At 37.1% G+C, this 26,195-nt stretch overlaps 1 protein-coding gene across 2 annotated transcripts in view; it reads right to left on the reverse strand.

Annotated features, from left to right (window-relative positions):
• Positions 1–292: 292 nt before the first annotated feature.
• Positions 293–26,195, reverse strand: part of scaf11 (SR-related CTD associated factor 11) — a 35,900-nt gene continuing 9,997 nt past the window's right edge. The window contains exons 3-15 of one of the 2 annotated variants that reach the window (XM_008111094.3): positions 26,024–26,184; positions 24,159–24,236; positions 23,004–23,095; positions 21,944–22,011; positions 20,278–20,324; positions 17,838–17,944; positions 16,081–16,167; positions 14,913–15,019; positions 10,489–13,467; positions 8,702–9,045; positions 5,316–5,486; positions 4,617–4,736; positions 293–3,526 (exon numbers count right to left, since the gene is read on the reverse strand). In XM_008111094.3, the coding sequence (XP_008109301.1) occupies positions 3,398–3,526; positions 4,617–4,736; positions 5,316–5,486; positions 8,702–9,045; positions 10,489–13,467; positions 14,913–15,019; positions 16,081–16,167; positions 17,838–17,944; positions 20,278–20,324; positions 21,944–22,011; positions 23,004–23,095; positions 24,159–24,236; positions 26,024–26,184 (4,490 nt within the window). In that variant the 3' untranslated portion in view covers positions 293–3,397. Of the gene's footprint in view, positions 3,527–4,616; positions 4,737–5,267; positions 5,487–8,701; positions 9,046–10,488; positions 13,468–14,912; positions 15,020–16,080; positions 16,168–17,837; positions 17,945–20,277; positions 20,325–21,943; positions 22,012–23,003; positions 23,096–24,158; positions 24,237–26,023; positions 26,185–26,195 lie in introns of both variants that reach the window. The other variant, XM_008111093.3, reaches the window with a different exon arrangement.

The following is a 26,195-nucleotide window of genomic DNA, read 5'->3' on the forward strand; positions in this document are numbered from 1 at the left end:
CGAATTCTTCTAGAGCAGTGGTTCTCAACCTGGGGTCCCCAGATGCTTTGGACCTTCAACTCCCAGAAATCCTAACAACTGGTATACTGGCTGGGATTTCTGGGAGTTGTAGGCCAAAAACATATGGAGACCCCAGGTTGAGAACCACTGTTCTAGAGGCAAAGAATGGGGAATGATGGTGGATAGACCGCCACCTGTCAAACAGGACAAACAGACCAAAAAAGAAAGAAAAAGAAATGTGTTTGTACTTTTTTGACCCAGTACAAGTTAAAAAGAGACAGACTCCCTCCAGCTTAGTCAAAAAGATTTATTAGAAAATATTCTGAACTACATAAAACTCTTTAGAATATTGTTTCAGTAGACTTTATTCCAGCCTTACGCTACAGACACTACAGCCTGGAGTTAGATTAGCCACTGTTCTCCTGATTATTTTTTTTGTATTTTTAAAATTATGACATATTAAGCCACATGCACACTGAAAGACTGGAAAGAGTGCTCAGTGCACCAACATTTCACCCCCAAATACAATTGATAGAACTCCCCAATTAATAAAATTTTCTCACAGAGAATTAGATCAGGTGGGTTTACTCCTGCATTACTGAAACTGTTGGGAAATGACGACACCACGAGATCACCCAGTTTTAAATGAACTGCCACAGGAATATAGAATGCAACATCCCTCAGCTAAAAAGGAAGTCTTGATTTTTTTCAGAAAGACAGCAGGCTGTGCACATACTTCTCAAAAGTGTGCTCAGCAAAGGAAGACTGCCATTCTACTACAGGTTCACCAATAAGCAACCAACCTCAAGATTCACAACATTCCGATCAGAGTTAAGGGCGCAGTTTCTAATCCCACAATGATTTCACCCTAAAACCAAACAGCACGAACCCGTACATCCAGTGCCTACCAACAGGACCTGAGTGAACCTGGTGTGATCAGGATGCCGAGGCAATGCACTTCAAAACTCACTGTTTTAAGGGCGCTATACGTTGAGTTTGAAGTAGTCATGAAAACCAAGCCTTCATTAGCATTGGAAAGACAATGAAGATTTCCTGTACAACTCACTTCTAGACTTAAGGAACATGGCAACACATTTCCTAAATACACAGAAGGAGGATGTAAATCCTTCATGCCATAGGATTACTCAGGGAAAAAACATTCCTCAGAGAAGCACTACAATGAAGACTCATCTATGGTTCAGTGCAGAAAGCATCCTCTCCTGTCTGAGTTCCCTACTTTTCATTTTCAGCAATAACTGTTACAACATGGTGCAGATGTACATTATCCATGATGTGTGCTTGTGATACAGACATGGCCATTATTTGCAGTGAAAAACATGTGTGAGATCTGATAGAGGTGGAGAAAAGGAGATGGGTTAGTATTCATTTTTGCCAAGAGTCTCATCAGCCTTATGGTTGTTTTCAAAGGGCCATTTGTAATTATAAGACTCTACAAATGTAACTATGTTGCCCTGGCGCTGAAAGCCTTGCAGGCTACATAAAAAGACATTGTGGGCCGGATTCAGACTGCAGGCCTTGCATTTGACACATTCTAAATTCCGTAAAGATCAACAAATAGTACATCTGCACCAAAAAAACTATATAGCAAAGAGCTTCCTCCTCCCCTACGAATCGGACTTCAATAGTGGAGAGAATCTACTCAATATAAATACATATGGTGCAATTAAACAAAATTGGCAAATGTAATTTTCTAGTTTCTTTTCAAGAAGTGCCAAAATGGGTTGAAAGATCATTCGAATATCCACTAGCCTAACACAAACTCTCTCAAGAGAAGTCTAAAACATAACATTTGATTGTAAAAAAGAACAGAAAATCAGCATCCACACTAAGACTCCGTAAGATAAATATTATCTTTAGTTACACACAAAACACAGCCAATCAATTTACTGCCTGCAAAACAATTAAGTGAATTAACCATTTTTGTCATTCATGTGGTTCCATATTTGTTGATTTATCCTTGGCTTTGGGCCCTCGTGGATCCTGCCACCAGGAAGTGCCGCCAGGAACACAGGGCCGAACGATTTGTCTGATCTGCTTCACATCTAGCTAAATGCGCACAAAGCATGACACACACCCTAGTTGCCGCAATTAAACACGAGGAGATTAATTGCACTGTAATAGCACTTTGTTTCAAAGGAAAATAAACCAAGGCCCCTTTGTTTCTTTACTCTAAAAGGAGCTTCATGGTCTGGTAAAATCAGTACAAGTCCAACCAAGACATTGCAAGTAAAACTCCAGTATACTCAATGCTTTGCTATGAAGCAACCACGCTAGTGCCACTGTTATCCACTGTATAATACTTCCAATTAACTCAAATATAAGATTTTGGATAAGACATGGCCTCATGCATTATTCTAAATTTCAGTCATAATGAAATGAGAGCTCAGCAATTTACTATGCTGCTTTCATTGTGTTACAGAAAATCCTGCTTTTACATGCCTAATACGGACAGCTGCTTACACTGGACCAGAACTTAGAATGCTACATTACAGGTAAATATTACAATAGCTATTGCTGACAGTCTCTCCTTTATACTGAGGGGAGAAATTTGCTGAATTGTCACAAGATAATAAACAAAGCATACTGTATTTAAACGACACCAGACAGAGGTCGGGCAATTAATGCCCCAACAGAAAAACCAAGGACAGCTTTCAGACTCACAGGATTACTCCAAAGGTCAGTTGAGAGTAACATACTAATTTTGGTTGCCTGCACCATGCCTTTTTGAACTAAACTGAGTTTCAGAAGTCAAAACAAGAACTCAACAGCCACAAAAAGCAGCAGCAGCAGCATAGCCTTTATTTGGTTTTCCCAATAGAAAAACTATGCTCACGACTCCAAGTAACAAAATTTATGTTTGCAGAATGTTGTTTTTCTGTTCAGGCACAGTGTGCATTCCAAGACACACGTTGAGCCTTGAAACTGAAAGAAAAACACTTAATTTTGCTAGTACAGGAAAAGGAGAAGGGAAGGAGAGGAGAGCCAACACGACCAAAGAAAAATCTGCCATGATTTTTTTTCCCTGACTGATTTACATATACTGTACATTATCTCTGTCCAAATCACTGTATTCTGACAAACATTTGTGTCTACATACTACAGTCTGAATCAAAATGCTGTACATGTGGCATTCAACACAACTGTATATTACTAATAAGAGGGGCACTCTCCTTTATTCCTTTTAGTTTCTCTTTACATATCCTTTTGCAAAAGGATAAAGACATTGCATTAATCTATATTTTATTTATAACAAAACATTATATACTATATTGAAAAATAATTTTATCAAAATCAGATTTCAACCACTATTTTTAGGTTCAAGTCCATGACAAAATTGCACTTTGCAGACATTTCGATGGCATTGTTCAGTCTACGCTCATTTCCTTTCCACAGAAACAGCCTCGTCTGGATTTTTCTTCCGTGAGTGTTTGTATTTGTCCACATAAGCTTTGACCAAATTTGCCACTTTTGCAGAATTCACTTCCCCACTCTTGCTATGGCAAACCTAAATGAAATGGAAAGGGCAACCACTGAAATATTAGTAGATCAAGACCAGCTAGCCCACTTTATTATGTTTACAACATGCAATAAGTTGTACCCAATTCAGGAAAGAGTACTGTAAGTAGTATCATGAAAAATAAGTTTTACCACACTTTTCAAGGCTCTAAGGGAAAACAGCAAATGCCATTTCTCATCAGATCTAAGGCACACATTTTTCCTGTTTAAGGGGCTTCAAAAACAAGGTGCACCTTATATTTGCTGGATTTTTGGCTGTTTTTAAAATTGTCTCACCTCCAAGAGAGGAGGAGGATGAAGAGGAGAAGGAAGGGCTCCAGCAACAACAGCTTTGTCAAGCTCCCAACATTTTGTCTTAGCCTCAGCCAGACAGCTGTTTACTATCTTAGTTAGGCCCCACTTCCTGATTCTGCTGCCTCTCCAATAGACTTAGTAAAAAAGACAATATGATTTCCAGGTTTCTTCACTCTCCCTCTTCACCCCACAGGAAAGACTGCACTAGAAAGCTGCACTTAAACAAAAACAATGGTATTGTGCATGCAAAGGACATTCTAAAAACTATTCAAATTATTTTCCCCCTTAAACTGAAGCTTCAAAATCATGGTGAACCCTATATTTGATGGCACCTTAGATTCACTGTAATGCAGTACTGTCATTTCCATTAACAAACGCTCATCAGGCAGCAAAATAAATCTTTAATACAATGGAAGCAGGTGCCAAAGATAGGAAAAGCTACTTTTGAGGATGATTTCCAGAATTCGCCAGCCAATACATTCAGGCCCAGCATTTCAGCATGATGGCTGGTGAAAAACAATTACTGCCAGAACAGGGATCAGGCTTCAACAGGAAATCTGCTTGAATCTGTCCATACAAACGCTCCTAACACTATTTTAGGTAAGAATTCTTTTAAGTAGCTGAAATAGCAACAGTTACATTTTTCACAGTTTAAACAGAAAAATATCCTATTTAAAATATTCTACAGAATTGCAAAGCTGCCGCTTGGTACTGTATTCGTTTCTGTTTTCAACAGGCTGCAGTTTCAACAGAATACAGACAGGTATTAATAGAATGTTACTTACTTTATCTACTGCTTTTCTTACAATCTCTTTATATTCTTCTTTAGTAATGTCTTTATTTTGATAGAAAGGCTTAATAGCCAGTTTCACTTCCTGCGCAGCTTTTTCCTGAATTAGCAACTTCTAGACAAACAGAAAATGTATGTCATTAAGGAATAGGTGATACACCATAAGCATAAACAAGCCAATAGAAAACTATTGAGCGGTGAATTTTATGTCAATGCAACATTTTGTTAGGAATTACTAGATAAGAGACTTGACTTGCAGAGAAAAGCGCAAGCTGTTTAAAGCAGGCCTGAAGTAAAGTTACATGGTTGCCTGTGTCAAACAGTCATCTCCAAGAAACCAGAAATGTTTATAGTACAATTTGGTCCTTCTTTTGCCACCACAGGTATGGATGGGAAGATGGACCAGTAGCTCTCAGATTCACTTACAAGCTAGGTCTAAAATTATCAATTGTTTGTAACAGATTAGAAATTTTCTTATGTTGACACAATAATCTCTTCCCAATTCGATAATCACTTAGAAGACTTAATGAGGATATGTAGGGAGGACAATGGATACCAACATTCCCTCTAGGCTTAGGACAAATAACTATTTCTCTCCCATTTTAGCATGCAGAAGTATGCATGTCGCTCTTGGCTTTGAACTTGCCTGGTCTTTCTTCGAGCTATCTGCGCTGGCTTCCACTGTTACACTTACTTTGCTTTCAGCCAATTTTATAGCAGCATTAGAAGTTTTGGTGTTACTTGACGATGTGGCATTACCAGAACTTGGCCCCTGCACTGTTTCCACACTTCCCAGAGTTGCTGCCGAGGCAGGCAAGAGTGACGTACTCATGTTGTTGGCAATGTGGGAAGTACTAGGAATAGCCTGTGTCAAAAAGGTACCAAAAATTAGTACGTGGCCAGTTATATGCAAGATTGCTTTCAGTAACTGAGCAAAATTGAAAAATGCTTTGAAGTCTGTATATAAACTAAAAAATTAAGCTAAAGGGTGACACAAACTTTGTCAAAATTCTTAACAATGTATAATTGCTATCCTGTTGGTTAGCAGAGGGGAGTTGGTAAGCAGCATTTCTATGAAAAGTTCTTCTCAGTAGGACTAAATACAGTGGTGAATCATTCCTATATATCAGGCCTTGACACATTTTCCTCTTTCCTCACTTCGGTCATCTTAGTTTATCTTAATAATCTTATTATTATTATTATTGACACAAAGACATAGTATCACACAGCAAACAAGATATATACGCTGGATTTCGTATTACAAAATCACAAGTCGAACACTTCCCAAGTGTTTAGGACTGTGTAATATATTTTTGGATGCGTGTAGATCCCAGTAAGGTGGCCTTTTGCAGTTGACAGATCGTAATTTTGTCAATGTTTATTGTTTTCAAATGCTGGCTGAGATCTTTTGGCACGGCACCCAGTGTGCCGATTACCACTAGGACCACCTGTACTGGTTTATGCCAGAGCCTTTGCAGTTCGATCTTGAGGTTCTGATAATGGATAGCATTTCATAACTGTGTAGTTTTCTGGCATTGTATATTTCTGCCGCTTCTGTGACTTCATTTGTACAGTAGAGTCTCGCTTATCCAACATAAATGGGCCAGCAGAACATTGGATAAGCGAAAATGTTGGATAAGGAGGGATTAAGGAAAAGCCTATTAAATGTCAAATTATGTTATGATTTTACAAATGAAGCACCAAAAGATCATGTTTTACAACATATTGACAGAAAAAGCAGTTCAATACACAGTAACATTATGTAGTAATCACTGTATTTACGAATTTAGCACCAAAACATCACAATGTATTGCAAATATTGACTACAAAAATATTGACTTCTAAAAGGCAGACTGCATTGGATAAATACAGAACATCAGATAAGCAAAGATTGGATAAGCGAGACTCTACTGTATTTCGATTCTGTAGCCCACTATATTATGATTTATATCCTACTTTTTCTCTCCAAAAAGAGACTCAAAGTGGCTCACAACCAAACCAACTACAATACAATTAAAACCTAAAAATATACAAACATTAAAATGGAATTAAATGTGAACAGGGTTTAAAAATAAAGTTAAACGCCTTAGAACAAATTAAAACCCTATTCATAGCTAAAACCACATTACCCCTTGACTTGATCTTAAAAACCTCCTTTTAAATAAGGTTCTAGAAAGCCACCACAAGGATTGCAGGGAAGGGGGCATTCACTTGTATGAACATGGCAGACTCAGCAGTATTAACACAGGTAATGAAGATATAAAAAACATTTGCACTATGAAAGGTTCTATGGGACGTTTTGGCTGTTTATAGTATCTTCAATCAAGGTATTAACCTGGACTATTTGTCTGGGATGTGAGCTGGAACCAATTTTATGGCCACTCCAGTCCTCCTTTAAAAAAAGGTGATTTCATATACATCTGGTTCTCCATTCTATCAGATTGAAGTTATGTTTGGTGTGGCCACCAGACAATCTCTTTGAGGTCAATCCTAGGCTCTGGAACTGTCTGCCACAATGTTTTCATTGAGAAAACCTTTGACATTTAAATGGGCTTATTGCTGAAAGGGATTATAACTGACTGTCATTTTATTTCATTACAAATAAACGTAGTAAATGATTTAACAACTAGGTATTACATTTCTGTCCTACCTCTTTCTTTAGAAAGTACTAAAAACCCAAGCACACATAATTAAAAACAAATTATTTTAAAGTTAACATTCTAGCTTGATTTTCTTAATGTTAGCCACTTGGTGTGAGTTTTGTTGAAAAGGTGTGATCAATGACATTTCATTCCAGCTTGTAACAGAAGGAAGATAACCTAGTTTTCAAAAAATGTTCAGGCAGCTCTTGTAAAAGACATCAGTGCTGGTCTCCTTTGATGTGGAACAAAGACAAGAGATAAGGGAAGCCACCTGAGCCACGTTTCTTCAGTAGCAGTGACTGAAACCCCTGCCCTGGTTCAAAGCAGACATCATTACTGAAGAAACAGATGGAAGAAAAAGAAGGGGCTTGTAACAGGTCCAGCACATGTTTCACAAGCAGCTAACACAGTGGCAGTATAAATAATAGGCTACTGAAGGGCGATGACAGAATCATCCAGCCTGAAACCTCTCTTTTTCTCTGGGAGGTCTTTGAAACGAAAACACCAGGCCCATCCGGAGTGGGCTTGACCGGCAGTGGGTTCCCCAAGTCCCCCCCGACCAGGCCCCACTGGATTCGCCACGATGCGTGGTGAATTCCATAGTTAATGTGATCAGGTCCATTATGTGGTTCCTGTGAAAAACATGTCAAATTGATCATCACAAATTTTTTAAAAGTATTTATGGAAATTCACTGTTCCTTTTGTAAGGAAAATAGAATTAAGCCAACAGGAATGGTAGAACTATGTTCTTGAATGGAACAAGGTTATCACTTCCATATCTCCTCGAGATACAGACGCTGGTGGAATATAGTTGAGTCTCGCTTATCCAACCTTTGCTTATCCAACGTTCTGGATTATCTAATGCAGTCTGCCTCCCACCCGAATCCACAGTTATTTCTCTAGGCAGAAAGGACTGAACTTTTACGGATTTAACTTCCAACAATGTTGTTACTATAAGTTCATTATATGCAATTCTATCTTTATTTGTAGTCAATTTGTTAGTAGCCAATGTTTTTACTCAATGTTTTCAATACATTGTGATGTTTTGGTGCTAAATTCATAAATACAGTAATTACTACATAACGTTACCATATATTGAACTGCTTTTTCTGTCAATTTGTTGTAAAACATGATGTTTTTGGTGCTTAATTTGTAAAATCATAACATAATTTGATGTTTAATAGGCTTTTCCTTAATCCCTCCTTATTATCCAACATTTTCACTTATCTAACGTTCTGCTGGCCCATTTATATTGGATAAGTGAGACTTTAGTGTACTAGGATTAGACAATATAGTTCACTTGGACCTCGACATCGATATAACCGGGCATTTAATACAATCTCCAGTCCAAGGCATAATCTCAAAATTAAAACAGGATTACCTAATGCCTACTTTTAAAACAAGGCCTCAACACTACATTTCTTCCAGAAAGATATACCTGTAACTGCTTTCCATCTGGCTGGGAAGTAACATAGTTAATCTGCTGGGATGGTGGTGGTGGTGGAGGAGGTGGCGGCGGTCCCTGAGAGACACTGGCTGAAGCTGCTACTTGGACGAGAGGCACTCCTGAATGAAGATGCAGGGGAACCGGTGGAGGAAGACTAAACGGATTGTGCTGAATGTTCATAATAGGAGTAGGAACAGCCATTGGATACGGGAAGAGATTCATTGGTTGATGTTGTGTATTCACTGGTGTCATTACATTCATCTGAGGTTGCAGCACATTTATTGGTAGTTGAGAATTATCGTTTTGTTGGTTGCCTTGGTCTTTGAAATTTGGATCTATCAAGATAAAAAAATCTTAAAATGTGATTTTATAAAGCTTTGCCCCCCAAATGATGCTACTTTGTCCAACCATGGAATTTGTTATCATTTTAGAAAGCCACACAATTTAAAAAAATTAAAATAGTATTTAAATCACCAGCTAATTATAAAAAAGAGGAAGTCCTATAACATTTTACAGAAGCCTTAACAGGTTTGTCAGCTGGGCTAATTAAAAAGTTGTCACAAAGTTGACAGAATGCTTTGCTTAAATATACAAAATTTCAATATTTACAACAGAACACATCTTATAGCCTATTAATCAGTCAAAAGAGCAGCTGCGCAAAAGGAAGTACACAAATGAATTCTATTTTTTCAATCATGGGTTTGTCTCCAACTGATGGCTGATATCTAATATTCTTGGGTTGTGTATTCAATTAATGAAAGATAGATGGGTTGTCCTAATGTGCAAGAAAGGATTCCTTGAATGGAAAGGCTAGGGATCCATGGGAATTCTCACTAATGGAATGAAGACAATTTGCTAATTTTCTTGTCACACAGTTTTTAGGAGGCCTAAGGTGATCAGTCAAAATCTGTGAGCAGGTACTAGTTGTGTCCTTTCTGAGTGGAATTCTACTCATGAGATCATAGGCTCCAATCCATGAGTTAAATTGCTAAACAGTTATAAGCAGCACAGCACACTATCTTCTCAAAAATACTAGTCGTTTTCTTTTACATTAGTGTCCTCTCCCATCAAAATATTTCTATTTATTCATGTCAGTTGCATTAAATTTTAATCTAGGAGTATGCAGAAACCACAAGTCCTGGTTCATACTCACACCAGTGGTCCTGAAAGCAGACTAATTCAGTTCCAACCACTTCAGAGCCTTCTCAATTTGATTTGGACCCAGAGCTGAACCTTGCACTGAGAAATCTAAAGCTTTGTGCCTCTTCATTGAATATCATTCGGGAAATAGCTTGATAGAATTTAAATGTATTTCAATGCAATGCTAGCCCTTCTTAAAAGGATAAAACTTAATATATTTCATGCAGTGTAGAAGTTGTAAGAAAATCCTTCATAGTTTGGGCATTTAATACTAGGATTTGTTAAGTTTTGTTAGGAATAATTAGTTTGAAAAGGACATAGATGACCCTTACTTGGCTTCACACAGATTACAAATCTGTTAGAATCAGTCTTGTCGGGGATTGAGACAAACCCATTATACACTGTGGTGTAAATAGCAATGTAATCTACTGTATTTAGTCAACACTGAATGTGAAACAATAATCATGCAGGATAAAAGAATATTTTAATTACTGTGAATGTCTTAAAAATCACATTGAAGGTTTTGCATAGAATGTCAATTAGTCAGAGAACTCAAAAAATTAAAACAAATGTAAAATTTCAGCTTTTACTTTAACCCAAATGTGTGTTTTGTGTGTGCATGGGGTAGGGGGATGTACCTTGTTCAGAAGCGACTTCTTCTTGTTTTGTCCATGATGACTGTGGGCTTGAAGGATTTCTTCCTCTTTTGGAATAATAATTCTGTACATCAGCTGGCAAAGTCTTTCTCACAGCCCAGCTTGATGCAGATGTCCACCCAGACCTATCGGCAGGTGTATCAAAGGAGAAATCTTGTTCTGGTTTGCGTTTGTATGGTTGGTGCTCTGTGAATCTTGAGCTTTCATTTCCAGAATTATCTGCATTCCCTGAGTGGGGCTTCCTAGTTTGCCAGCGGTTCTCAGTCTGTTCTCCATACGGAAAGCCACCCCTACCACGGCCACCCCTACTACGGGCACCTCTGCCACGATTTGAATTCCAACCTGATCCAAAGCTTCTATTCCATTGAGGTCCTGAATTATTATGCCTGTTTTCTTCCCATGGTTCATTTTTAAATGTTTCTCTGTTCCTTGGTTCTGGAACTGAATTTATCTTTTCCATGATCCAATCTGGATAGTCTTTTCTATACTGTTCAGAAGAACTCTGCTTGTCACCATCTTTGTTAATGTTGTCCCTCTCTCTTTTCATACTCTCAGCATGTTTCTCTTGTTCATTTCTTTTATATCTATCATTTCCTCTGGGACTTCTCCAGCTATCATTTCCCCACCGTTCCTTCCATCTGGGAGGTGAATAGCTATCCCTCTCATTTCTAGGGAATGATGGAGCTTTGCTTCTTGTCCGGGATCGGGATCGAGACCGGGATCGGGAACGTGACTGTGACCATCTCCTTCTACTCCTCTCTCTTTCATGATCTCTTCTTAGCCCATCTTTATCACTCTCTCTATCCTTACTCTGAGATCTACATTTGTGCCTTGGAGAAGAGTCCTTCCCTTGTATCCAGGAAGACCTCCTTCCTTCTCTGCGTGGATCCCTTTTTGGAGAACCAGATGGAGACCTCCTCTCTTCTCTTACAGCATCTCTTTTTGGAGAACTTGGCGGTGACCTCTTCTCTTCCAGCAGATCTCTTTTTGGAGAAGTGGATGGAGATCCTCTATCTGCCAATTCTCTTTTTGGAGAACCCGGCAGCGATCTCACCTCTTCTATAACAGTATCTCTTGCTGGAGATTGCAATAGAGACTGCTGCCCTTCTTTGCAACCGTCTCTTCTGGGAGATCGAGACATTCTGCTTTCAGATATTATTTCTCTTTTGGGAGATGGAGATTGAGATCTTTTCCGCTCCCCTTTGGAGGGAGACCAGGTTGTTGATGGAGAATGAAATCGTGACCTTCTAATTCGAGGCTTTTTATCTTTTTTAATTTCTGTGGGGCTTTCTGTTTCTTCTTTTTTGTCTGAAAGAACTGCTAATGATGCCGAGTGTTCGGTGTCATGAATTAAGGAGCTTGCCTCTTCCTGTAGACTCTCACACATCAATGGCTGGTCTATCTGGGAGTCATTCTGGTCACTGCCAAATGAGTCACATTCCATAGCCACTATCTCAGTGTTGTCTTCACTAAAATGTTTTATTTCTTGAGTACACACACTGGATGATGTATCAGGTCTAGAGTCTTCATTAATCTTTTCTACAGGTTTCTCATGTTCTTCCTCTACAGAAATATTTAATAATATATCAGTTCCCTGTAGATTTTCTTGGTCCAAATCTCGATTTTCTGCTGCTGTTGTTTCTTCTTCTCCAGCTTTAGCATCTTCATTTTCTAATGACATTGGAAGTTCCTTTAATTTGCTTGTAGAGCTATCTAATGGTTCCTCAACTACCATCTCAAAGTCTTTTCCATCTGACAATGTATTTTCAGAATGGGCAGACAATGTCCTCTCTGAGATTTCACTCCCAGGTCTCTCAAACATCTCTTCTGTTGCTAATGGTTCCGTTTCCCTCAACAATTCATTCCTAAAACAAGTCAGTGGTTCATCAGGTACCTCCATGGATCCCTGTTCTTCTGGGGATTTGTTTCCAGTGTCAGACAATGAACTGTCTGTTATTGCCATAAATTCTGCTCCCCCCGGAACATCATTTCCAGGAGCAGTGAATATATCACCTGCTACTAGAACACAAACTGATTTTTCTAATAAATCACCCCCTGGACTATCCAAAGTGGGTGAACTGGAACTTGTTATCACTGCAGGTTCCAGTTCATGCATAGGCAATTCATTTTTAGGACTCTCTAATTCCTTGGACTGATGAGTAAATGTTACAGTGTCACCACATAATTCATCACTAGAAACATTTGGTAAAGGCTGGTCTACATGATCAACAGTACTCGCATAGCATGAAGTATCACCATATACATTATCTTTTGTTTCACATTTTTTACTGTCTCCCTCTAAGGTAAGCACAGGAGGATCTTGTGAATAGGAAGAAATTTCCCCCTCTAAAGTGAGCAAAGGAGGATCTTGGGAACATGAATCAGTGTCTACGATATCTAAGTTATCCTGTCCTTCATCAGGGTCTTTTGGGGGCTCTTCTTTATATTCTACACAGTCTTTGGAGTTTTCTAAGCCATTAGCAGACTGGGTTTCTGCATCACTTTTCTGACCAAAGTCAGAGGTACTATTTGCACTCTCCAATAAACTGTCTTTATCTAGTAGCTGAGTTATCTTAGTCCCATCAGATTCTTCAACTTCTACTTCATCACTAGATGTTTTCCGGTAGCGTCCAGAGCTTCTGAGATTCTTTTTAACTAAAGGTTCCTGCTGTTTAACTCCCCTTTTAGACTTCCGTTTTGGAGGTAATTTCTCAGACTCTTCACTAGAAGCATTCACAAAGGAGTCACCATCACCACTGGCCTCGCATCCAGAATTGCTTGATTTTGGTGAACTCTGAGACTGATTCAAAGTTTCCGTTTTAACATTTCGAGCAGATCTTCTTCTAGGAGTAGTATCTGAAACCTTCCTCCTTGAGCCTCTTGTGCCAGCTGTGCCAGAAGTTTGTTTTTTCTCCTCTCCTTCCTGGACATATGTAACAACATGTCCCCTTTCTGATGACCCTAACATTTAAAAAAAGAAAAGCAATGTATTGCATTGTGGTGAACACAAATACTATTTTAGAAACTGTTCATATATTCACTGAGTGCAGATGCTTTCATACCAAAACTAGCTCTCAAGTGTATGTATTAGCTAACATATGGTTTGCATTTGTTTTGTAATTAAATCAGTACAGACCAAAGGTCTCACTAACTGCTACACCTTGAGCCCCCTTCACATGTGAATTGAATGATTAACTTGGAGGACAGGCCCATCACCTCTCTGTATCATTGCCCATCAATGGACTGCCTGCAGTGATTGCGCAGATGTCTATGTGTGAACAACATGTTCCCAAATGTACACTGTAGAGAAATCATGCCAATGTGCAGACATCTAGAACGAGGCCTGCATCATAGCCAGTGAATAGCAATGAAAATAATTCCACTCAAAATAACATGATGTGCCTGTCACATGGTTCACAACTACTTCTTTACAGGTTTCCCTGGCCTGCAGGCAATGACTTATACAGTTGGACAACTTCTATACTAAGCTTACATAGGATAGGCATGTTCACAATATTAGTTTAGGACTTCTTGAGTCCTAGCCTATATGCATGGAGATACTACACTCAATATGTGATATTCTAAATATCCTGTACCAAAATTATTCTGTGTCCTCATCCTGAGATGAAGGTCAGTGAATGAGTGGACCAATTTCTATCCCCAGGAACCTCCAGTAAACACATAAGACTGTCAAAAAATGAAAAACTCAAACCCAAAAAACTGGGGGTGAACTGCAACTTAATTAAAAGGTAAATCACGACTATTGGTGTCTTCCAAGAGAGACACGTTGCCCATTTTTGCAAGAAAATAGGCAACCCAGTGGTTGAACAAAACAGTGCTGGTCAACATTTTAGTCATCATTTTCAAACTCCCAATCCTGCACTTTAAATTTTAGCTAACATATATTTCACATCTAAATACTCTTTAGAGACACTTCAGATTGAAGTGTTTTGCAATGAAGCCCAAACAAATTATTATAATATATTTGTCAATAGGAAATATGCTATAGCCTGATAAAAAATTTTAATAGCCAGCACACACTTTGGTGTCTCAAATGTTAGCCCTGTTTTTGGGCATATCTGACCTGCTGATTCCAAAAATAGCACTGGTTTCCCCCTACCAACTCTAATTTTTGAGATACAGAACATATGCCATCTGCTCTCCCACAGAACATCATGATAACCTTATCTAAGAAACTAGAATTGATGCGGCCTATCCAATACAATGTTCTAAATCAGTGCCCCCCCCCCAAAAAAAAACAACAGAAACAGGTCTAAAAACCCAGATACCAATAATTTTGTTTGTTGGACTGTGTAATTATTTCCTTTTATTGGAAAAAGAATGAGTATTTGATCATAAAAATTGCTTTATATAATCTATAAACAAAACTTACAAAAAAAAATTACCAAAGTTTTCCAGAGGCGTGGTACTTATTGAAAAGCCAGTTCCCATAATGACAGTGGAAACCAGAAGACAGGCTGCCATTTCTGCATCACAGCATAAGGAAGGAATTCTGTAAAATTCAACCCACATAAAAATAAGAACTATACAAAGAGCTCTATAAAGAAATATTATACAATATGTGCCCTACATAAAAACATGATATTCATTTAGTAAGTAATAATGAAGAGCTTTGAGCTGGCAACAGAGACTGGCTTAATGCATGTAATGTTTTATTCTTTTGGGCAAATTAGGATTGCTTCAGAGGACTTTGGCATCTCTAAAAACCTCTGAAACAGATTAGAGGATGTATTTTTCTTAATGCAAAGGACAAAAATCACTTGCTTTTTACTCATCCTTTCTTCTTACAATAATGACTCCCCTCAATATTTTGTAAAGTTATCTCTAAAATAGACCCTTTAAACAATATTATTTATGATGACCACATGTCAAATGCACATATGCCTTTCATTCCATCTGACAAAAGAGCAGTCTAGGAAACATTTGTTTTACCTCCTATTGCCAGGTGATCTGGGCTTGGAATTGTGGTTACCAGTAACTACAATTAGTTTCGAAACATCAACTCCAGAAACCAGAATTCAAAGTTGATTTATTTGAACTTCAGTTAGTCTAACCAAAGTTTGCTATCCTAAATTCAAAACTCCACACATTTAACTAAAATCAAAAGCGTCCAAACATCTCTTCCTAGCGGAGCAGGAAGACAAAATGAGAAGGGGAAACATACTAGCCTAACACTTGCTGTAGCCCTTTCCTTCTCACTGATGTTTAGTTTACTACAAAGGTGGGATTCATGCAGGCTTCCATATATTGGACACCATTTATTCTTCACCACTGGTTATACTGGCTAACAATGATGGAAAGTATTGTTCAATATCTTAGGAAGACTGTTTGATCTCTCCAGTTTGCTAAGAAATGCAAACATGACCAAAATATATATTATTGTACAACAAAATACATCCTACTGTTTTATTTTTATAAGTTATTTAGGAGTCATAAAGTATTGTAGGAAAGGTTAATATGACATTCTTACACTTCATGTTTTACATATTGTGATTAGATTACACTTTTCTTCATTTCAGAAGGTTCTATAAGGTTGTTGTTCAGTTGTTTTACCTTGCCATTCTAGCTAGCATGGAACATGACAGGTCCAGTTCTCTTCTCTTGTGCCCAATAACTGTGTCAATTTTGCTGATCTCTATACTGAAATGCAAATTTAATATATTTTACAATGTACATTAGGAAATCATTTAAAGACCTTAATTTAATGTACATATTTTTTAAAAACCTCACTAGGGCACACTTACAGGACAAAACAGCATTAAGATAATTTTAAATTACATTCTCAGTAATACCCAACAGAATTCTAAAATGAGCCAGTATTATCCTCAAACAATCAATGCACAGGTTGAAGCGTATGTACTGGCTCTATTCTAATGTTGAATTATAATTCAGTGTTACAAGAAGCAAGCCTTATGGCCCCACTTCTTCTTCACCACAAATAGGATCAATTTAAAACATTTAAGGTTGTACACTTCTGGCTGAAGAAATCTTGAGTTCTAACAAAAACTATTACCGTATATACTTGAGTTTTTTGGCCCTTTTTTAGGACTGAAAAAGCCCCCCCCCCCCCACTTATACTCGAGTGAGTGTCCTGGCCGTCTTATATTCAGGTCGGCTTATACTCGAGTGCATAGGTAATCAGAGTTGGACAGTCTTATCTTATTAAAGTCTTATTATTATCTGAAGTTACAGTTTTTGTAAATATTCAAAAAAATTAACCTACTGATGACTCAATTAATGTAATGTTATTAGCATCTATTTTAATTTTTGAAATTTACCAGCATCTGCTTGCATTTCCCACTCTCGTCTTATACTCGAGTCAATACATTTTCCCAGTTTTTTTGTGGTAAAATTAGATGCCTTGGCTTATATTCATGCCCGCTTATACTCAAGTATATATGGTACATGGTCTAGCAGGGAGCAGGTGCAGCCCCCAGATTTGAGGTTAGCCTCAAATTTTTAGTATGTCCAATTTATTTTCTCTTGTGGTGTATCACAGGTTGTTCACATGCAAACGAATAGGCCAGGTGTAGTTACATATGAGCTTCCAACCCATTACCCTGAGGCTCATTTTTGTAACACTAAACATTTATCTTACACAATGATTTACTGGCTACTGAAAATGTTTATGCCACAGGTGAAATCTGAACAAAACAATCCCTGTCTCTCAGACCAAGCATCAATAAGCTGTTAAATTACATCACAAAGAATAAGTTACAAGTATATATTGTAAAGCAACAGACTGGGACACCCAGCTCACATGAGTTTTTATAAAGCTATCTAAATATTGCACTGCCTTCTAAAGTCATAAAAGTCTAGAGTAGTGATGAATCTCGTGCAGCTTTCCAGATATTGTTGGACTACAACTTCTAGCAGCCCTAGCAACATAACCAATAATAAGAAATACGGAGAGCAGCAGCCCAGAACATCAGAAAAATAGCATAATTTCACACTTGCTCTAGAATAGTGGTTCTCAACCTGTGGGTCCCCAGGTGCTTTAGCCTACACCTGGGGACTACAACTCCAAGAAACCCCAGCTAGTTTACCAGCTGTTAGGATTTTTGGAGTTGAAGGCCAAAACATCTGGGGACCCACAGGTTGAGAACTACTGCTCTAGCTTATTTCTGAAGAATATACTTGAAGATTAGGGTCCAACTGCAAAGCTCCCCTTTTGCTGGAATACTACATGACACATGGTCATTTCCAGAAAGAATAGACAACAAATCTAGATTACCATTTTCCCAGAAAGTCACTAGAGAATTTATAATAGTACAATCTACAACTACAATAGACAATAAATTAATACTAACCGCTCATGTTCATAGTTAGGAGATTCTCCAGGGAAACTACTATTAGAAGAAAATCTATCATGGAAGCTACCTCTGATTAATCTGTTTAAGCAAGTCTGTCTTCTGGGCTATAAAAATAGAAAGAATAAATTTACAACTCTGCAACCACCTCTACATTTAACATTCACAAAGCAAAATAGAAATCACATTATATGTAAAGATGTCTTGTTTAAATCCATGTCATAGAAGTCACATAAGACTCTGTACTGTGACCTTTACTTTCATGCAACACTTCTTTGGTCTTGTTTTCACCATTAGACCTACAAACTAAGAAAGCTGTCAGGAAAGGGCCACTGCTCAGTGATACAGTGCATGTTTTCTACACAAAATGTGCCCACTTCATCTTCCAGTTAAAACGATGAGAAAGAGTCCTCAAAGCAGATACAGTATGCACAATAGTGGAATAGATGTAAACTGTTTTATATTCTTACCGACTTTCTAACAACTAAAACCCAGTTTTAGACACATAACAAGAAAACAAACACCTAAGAGGAAATCTGACTGATGTCTCTGAACAGACATGTACAGAATTAATATCATTTGTAAAAGCTGGCATTATTAAAATAATTGTATAAAATAATGATGGAAACGTACAGCTATAATTACCAGAAAGCAACTCAATGCTGACCATTGATTAAAGACCTCCTGATTGATTTTTTTGTAGTCAAATAGGGAAGAGCATCCCTCTTGTTCACTCAACTACTTAAAAATAAAAGACACACCAATCCCTTCATTATTAATGGTCCTACTTTTAGTGCAATTACGTTTATAATTATAAGGGTTTTACAGAAATGTTGGCATCATCATATTTTTCTAATGCTCTAAACTGATGGATGTGATTTAGCATCTGTGGCTTATGCATAATAAACAGAATGTAAAAACTATGTCACATTAATTTTCTGTACAGTATAAATGTATGTTTTCTCCGTCCCAAAGCAACTGAACTGAAATATCTTATTAAAAGAAAGAAGTGTAATTGAGCGTACCCTATATATTCATGTATAAGTCTAGAAATGTTAGTAAAAAAAATGGCCAAAAAAAATCCCTGGGTCGACTTACCTACTCATATCAAAAAAGGAATAATCCCTTTCAAAAGGAAAGAACTTAGTCTGTCCCAGGAGAACTTTAAAGAAGCATTGAACCACTCTACTCTCCTCTGTGCTGCTGCCTCTAGCCTTTTTGAATGCTTGGATGGGGAAATGGCAGCAGCCAAGGGTTTCCCCCTGAGGTGGCACTGGTGCTCTCATCTTTGTAGAATAACCTTCAATTTATTCATGGGTCATATCAACATCCATAATTTTGGCTCCCAAACCTGTTCTTGACTTATACGTAAGTTCGACACATATACATGAGTATATACAGAACTTAGTGTGCCTTAAACACCATATCTTAAACTCTTTCAAACTTTGACTTGAAAATTGTTGCACTAGGTAGCTTTTCAATTTTTAAGCCATGGCAATTTTTAAGCCAAGCACATGCTATGCTTACATCATTTAGAGATCAACAGCACAATCCTACAGATGTTTTTTCAGACACGCTGGCATCAATAAAGCTTACAAGCATGTTTAGGATTAGCGCATAAGAGTATTTTAAAAAAAGAAACCAACAGCACAAGGCAATACTACCGTGTTTCCCCGAAAATAAGACAGTGTCTTATAATAATTTTTGCTCCCAAAGATGCACTAGGTCCTATTTTCAGGGGATGTCTAATTTTTCCATGAAGAAGAATTTACATTTATCGTTGAACAAAAAAATGAACATTTATTATATACTGTACAGTGGTTGTCATCACAAACTAGCATAACCAGACAAACTGTGAATCCTATCAAGAATGTCTTATTACTACCATTATTTCAATGTACAACAATCTATGGTACGTACATTGACCAATCCTGCATGCTCTGGTGTTCTGTTTGGCAGGCATGCTTCTAAACAAAAACTTTGCTAGGTCTTACTTTCAGGGGAGGCCTTATCTTTAGCAATTCAGCAAAACCTCTACTGGGTCTTATTTTCAGGGGATGTCTTATTTTCAGGAAAACAGGGTAATTTTAACACACTTGAAGAACTGTGAGCAAAACATGAACTGTCCCTAGCTGAAAATAATTTCAGCATTGATTTTAGATTTGATTAGTACTGTATCAATTAGAACTGACCGATCCAATTATCAAAGGTCTTCTTTAGGATATTCCAGAATTTACAACTAATTATAGAAGTTTGGCAACAAAATCTCAGGAAAAGCTTTATATTTCTATAGGCAAGTTTAAAATTGAGTAAAACAATATTGCAAGTACTGTAAATGAAAGGAAATATGTTTAAACAATCAATACACACTAAGACTGTAAAATTATAAAAGGCGTTTACTGGGAATTACTATTTCTAAAGGTGAAATATTCAAACAAACCTTATTTTTCTTCACAGAATGTTTAGCTTCTCCCTCCTTAGAAAAATCTTTATTAAAAACAAAAACAAAACAAAAACACTTTTATGCATTGTTTCTGAGCATTAAGGCAATAGTTACCAGTTTGAAATACATTAGAAACAAACTACTTCAAAATATTCTATACACTTTGGAAGAAAAACACTTACTCTGGAATTAATTAGTATATAGTGAGCTCTCCACATCTGCTATCATTAGGGATGCAGGGACCTCCGCAAAAGTGGACAGTGAATTTTTAAAAAATGCCTTTTTAAAAAAACCCTGAGAACATATCTCTAGAAATCTCCAGGCTCTTCGGTGCAATTCTATAGTCAAACTCCAGCAGAAGATTAACACAAGAGTCACACTGGAGGATCAGGAGATTCCTAGAGAGAACATCTTAATCAAATGTGTGAAAAATCAAATCTACAAAAGTCAAACCTGCAAATATGGAGGACTAACTGTGTATGAAATTCAACCACAGGGAGATATAGGACACTTCTTTCTTTGTTGCTCTTAATGAACTGATAACACAGGCTGCAATTCATACAGCTACAACCAAGTTGTGTTCTGTACATTCCAAATTATTTTCATCTCCTCATAACATCTAAAAAGGAATATATATTTCGGAATAGCACCCATCCACTCATATTCCTCAGCAAACACATTGCTGCTGATACTGAAAACATCATGCAATCATCATTCATGACCACTACCCACTGGTAACCCAATTTTCCAGAACTCTATTTACCTTACAACTTGCTATAGTGAATTCAATTCTATACAAAAAGTTTTTATGTTAATGTGCCCCTAAACTCAATCTATTCTCCTTCAGTACATGATAAATATTCAAATATGAAAGAAGCAGAAAATATTTTAATTATTTCATTAATACCTAAATTTGAAAACAATTTTGATGACTCTGATATTAATAATTCTAATATTTGAGTGACATACTTAGTTTTTGTGGTGCTACATAACTCTGCTTTTACCAAGTTATGTACATTATTTGTCACAAGATGCACATCTGTGCATTATCTTATCTTAACCATTGGAGGGAATGACAATTGGAAGCTATCAACAAAGAATAATGACTGTTTGTGCTGCTTGCAGAAAAGTTAAGGACAACATGCCAAGATAGGTTTTTGTCAGGATCCATGTGACCCTCCGGCATACAGAAGGTTTCTGAAAAGGCCCTCTGCAATTCAAGAACAAAAATACTTGCGCTCCAAGAGATTATTTGAATCCAAACATAATTTAACTAATGTTATGAAGTTCAAATACAAACTTTATTCACTATCTCTCTGTGCATCCATGAATAGAAACTGTTCAAAAAATTGCCTATTTATATCAAGAGTAAGGATTATCTGTATGCATGCAGATGTACCCCAAAGCTAAAATATTGGTCAATAGTGCAAACATGTACATGGCACACCTCTGGAAGCATCAGAACTCCTGCGTGTTTCCATGAATCACATTTATATATAGATTTATAATTGCCAGTAACAGATACTTCAAAACTTCTTGCTTTGTGGAAATCAACTCAAAAATTGTCAGTTTTGCAAAGGCTGAATACATCCACACCATTAACAATGAATATTTGAAGCATTTTAAAGGAAAACAAAGAGAATAACATAAATTGTAAACTTACTGTGTTTTTGGTTCAAGGCTTTACCGGAGACTGCTGATAAATTTCTTTTCTCTGCATTTTCTTGTTTTCTGCGAAGAGAAGCCAGTTAGAATGAAATAATTTTATATATACACTACATGCATTTTGTTCATTCTATATTACCCAATGATTGTTCCTTCTTTTAAAAAATAAAATAAAGCTACTTTGCTCTCCAGAGTTCTCCACAGCAGTTTTCATCACCCAAAGGCTTTTGAATCCTCAGACTGGTAACGTTGCTTATCCAACCTTCGCTCTGTATTATCCAACAGTCTGCCTTCTACCCGGATCCACAGCTGTTTCTCTAGGCAGCAACTTGCAGCAGGCCAACATGCCCAACAACAACACAAGTGCAGCCAAGCTACCAAACAAGTGGCAAACTTGTTGTAAAACATGTTTTGGTGCTTAATTTGTAAAATCATAACATAATTTGACGTTTAATAGGCTTTTCCTGAATCCCTCCTTATTATCCAACGTTTTTGCTTATCCAATGTTCTACCGGCCAGTTTATGTTGGATAAGCGAGACTCTACTACAGTGTTCCCTCACTACTTCGCGGTTCACTTTTCGTGGATTCGCTGTTTTGCGGTTTTTCAATAAACTCTAAAAGACTATTATAAATCATAAAAAATTAAAATTTACAGCCTAAGGAAGGAAAGAAGGTGAAGCCAAAGGGAGAGAAAAGGAGCCTAAGCGGCAACAAGAAGAGGAGGTGATTTATCAACACATGATTGATCAAGTGTATAACTACTAAAATAATGTATAAATATTAAAATAAATATAGTGTCCCTACTTCGCGGATTTTCACTTATTGCGGGTGGTCCTGAAACCTAACCCCAGCGATAAGTGAGGGAACACTGTATACATATTCTTTCTATGAAATGTTAAGCAATGTACTAAACATATGTTAACAAAATGTATGTATAATAGTGGCAAAAGGAAATCTTTTGTCCTTCAGACCAAGGTACAAAAACGGAAATAAAACTTTAAAAAATATTTCAGAATTGCAAGTCAATTCTTTAGTATATTATAAACATGTTGCTAACCTTGTGCAGTTTTTCATATTCATTGGGCAATACTTGCCCTCTTTACAGCAAAGTAAGTCATCTTTTTTGCTTACTTGTTGCTTTATCTGAACCTGCAAGAAATATTTTTATTAGTACTAAAGTTTCCAAAGCATTGATAGTCTAGATCAGTAGAGTAATTGAATTTACAACATGTTCTAATACCTGATACACAAATACCAGTGCAGATTCATAGCATGTTATTCTAAAGGAATTTGATGCCAAAGCAAACAGCCAAAGTACCACACAAAAGCTTAAGAAAGCAAGCTGGCTGTTCTCTGAAAGGGATTTAAGCTTTGATTTTCCTTTTGAGCAACTTCACAGTTAAGATACTATACAAATGATGAAGGATTTATTCACCAAATGAAAATGGCACATTGTTTACTACTGAGCGCTTAATGCTTTCTTAGTATATCATGTTACACTTCAGATAAATAAAGATAAATAATGGAGAAACAAGAAGAATTTGCTCAGCTGCTACCCATTTGTATCTAACACTCGATCCTGCCATCCACTTGCAAGACAGCTGTATGCACCCAACGGAATTCATAAGTGGATCTGACCCACATATTTAACCAAATGATATACCTTGTACTGCAGTTTTGGCAATATTTGGAGCCTTTACATTTAAATTCCTGAATTACATAGATATTCTTTATGCTTTTTAATAATGCATCAACTGGAGACATCAAATTTAGCCTTGGGCTCACTAGCTAGACATCTGTTGTGGATTTATATTCTAGATCCCATGATGTCACACCACTCACAAAGGTAGCTAGGGCTGATGAAAATAAAGTTCAAAACATTTAGGATGCACTAAATTGGAAAATCTTTATTTTAAACCACTGATTTAGCCCATTGGTTTTTTAATCACTTTAGTTATAATTGCTTCTGTTAGTTATATATCGCTTTCAAGAACATGATCACTCAATATGTGAACCAATATGATTATCTGTTCCCAACAAATATGCTTTTCAACAAATATATGTGGACAAGATACTAGATGAACAAGGCAAAAGGGGCAAGATCTTACCTCACACTATTTGTAAAGGTAAACCTTTTACCATAACTGAACATCAATACTATAAGAGGCAATACAAATTCAATAAAAATGAAAAAAAAAAACTTGAAACTTACCTTTATACAGTCTTTCAAAGCATTTAATTTATATACAGCTTGGAACTGTTTGCGGTCAACAGGACATGAGGCCCTAGTCTGAAAGAAGATTATGTTTAGCCTTTATCTCGTAAGAAATATTATAATCTGTGCTTTCAATTAGAATGTCATCAACTTATTTTATGGATCATAAAGTTCAAAATAAGCCTCTTGCACATTTCTCTGGGATCTGAAACTGGGAGATAAATAAGGAATCCAGATGATTATTGCTTAACTCAGTAAATCAATAAAGAACAAACCAATTAATCAGCTCCACAAAACTTTTCTCTTACGGTACTTCCATTTTCACAAGCACTGCATATATCAGGTATAGTTATTAAGGGTGGCAGAATAGCCTTACAGTATATATTCATGTACAGTTCTTTGACCATATCTCTCCACCATAGCACAGACCATTTCTTTCTTCCCAGGCTCAATCACATTGCATCTAGGCAGTCTGCTCACACCAATGGCAACCTGCAGATATTTATGGTTGAAGTAACTGCTGTCAGACCGGGGGAATGTTTTAATGTATCATTTTCTGTCCTTAGGGCCCATTCATATGCACCATTAAAAGAAAAGGAGCTAAGATAGTAGCATGATAATAGAAAATCAGAATAACAATCTTTCCACACTTTGATACAATGAACAGAGGCAACTATTAATTGTTGATCAGATGATGACAAGAAAGAAATGGAATCAACTTGCAGGAGTGGAGGGAACCTAAGTCATGCCCATGCAACCTAATATTTATACCAGAGATACAAGACACCGAATAAGCACCTCTCAGGATATCATTTATCATTACACGTGTCCATTAGGTTTTCTAGAACTGTAACACAACCTACAATTACTTTATATCCCAACCTATATATGAGTATATAAGCAATAATTACCCTACATACTCATGTACATAAGTCTAGAAAACCTGGGTTGACTTATTCACAGGCCAGGGTACTATATCTTACTGTATCTTAACTCTTATCATAAAAAGAATGACCCCCTTTTTTGAAATAGAGTGATGGAAGACAAGAGCTTAGGCCACCCTAAGGAGAACCCAAAAGAAGCAATGAGCCTCTCTACCATGTGCTACTTCTGCCTATTTAAAATGTATTGGCAGAGAAATGATAGCAGCAGCCAAGGAAAGGTGACCCCCTGAAGCACTGCTAGCACTTTCCCTTTTCTGCAGAATAACTCTCGACTTATCTATGGGACACATCAAAATTCATAGTTTTGGCCTCCAAACATTCTCCCAACTTATATACATGAGGTCAACATATCATTGAGTACATATGGTACTTTTATAAAATAAGTCCTCTACTGCAGGTGCAATAATGAAATATAATGTTCCAAAGTTGCAGACAGTGCCATTGTGTAACAGATTTCCTCAAAAAGCAGAAGCAGGAAATCAAGAACAAATGTAATGTAGTACCTTATTTAAAAAATATAGAAACAGAAATGGCAGCATAATGGATAAAAGCTACCTTAATGGGGATGGGGCACATTCTACTACATATCTAAAATTGCAATGTGACAGCCTTGATAAAATCTGAAATATTTACACTGAGGTCAGGACAAAAAAGACTTGTTTGGGGTATGTCCAGTGAGAGAGATGCATAGTTAAATATTTTTTTCAAAGTACTTTTAGCACTCTGCCATATTGCAAACTGCTTTTAAAATTCATCTCAGTTTGTAAAAGGGTTTTGCTATAGAATATTAAGAAAGAATAGCCCAAAGCTTGCAGAGTTGTGTAAGCCCTAACCATATCACTCTTTATATGCCATCATCAATAGGAAACACACACTATAATAATTATTAAGATATTGCAGAAAAACAGCTGGACTTACTTCAGCCCATTTAAGGATGCAGGTCAGACAGAAAATGTGACTGCAATTTTCAGGAAAACCAACTTCCTGCTCTGTCAGACAATTTAGACAGATGGGACATCTGTCACCTTCGTCAGGTAAAGTGCTTGAGGAACAGGAACAATCCTCTTCATTCTCTTTACCTGTTGTAAAT

This window comes from Anolis carolinensis, chromosome 5, assembly GCF_035594765.1.
Source record: "Anolis carolinensis isolate JA03-04 chromosome 5, rAnoCar3.1.pri, whole genome shotgun sequence".
Classification (NCBI taxonomy): domain Eukaryota; kingdom Metazoa; phylum Chordata; class Lepidosauria; order Squamata; family Dactyloidae; genus Anolis; species Anolis carolinensis.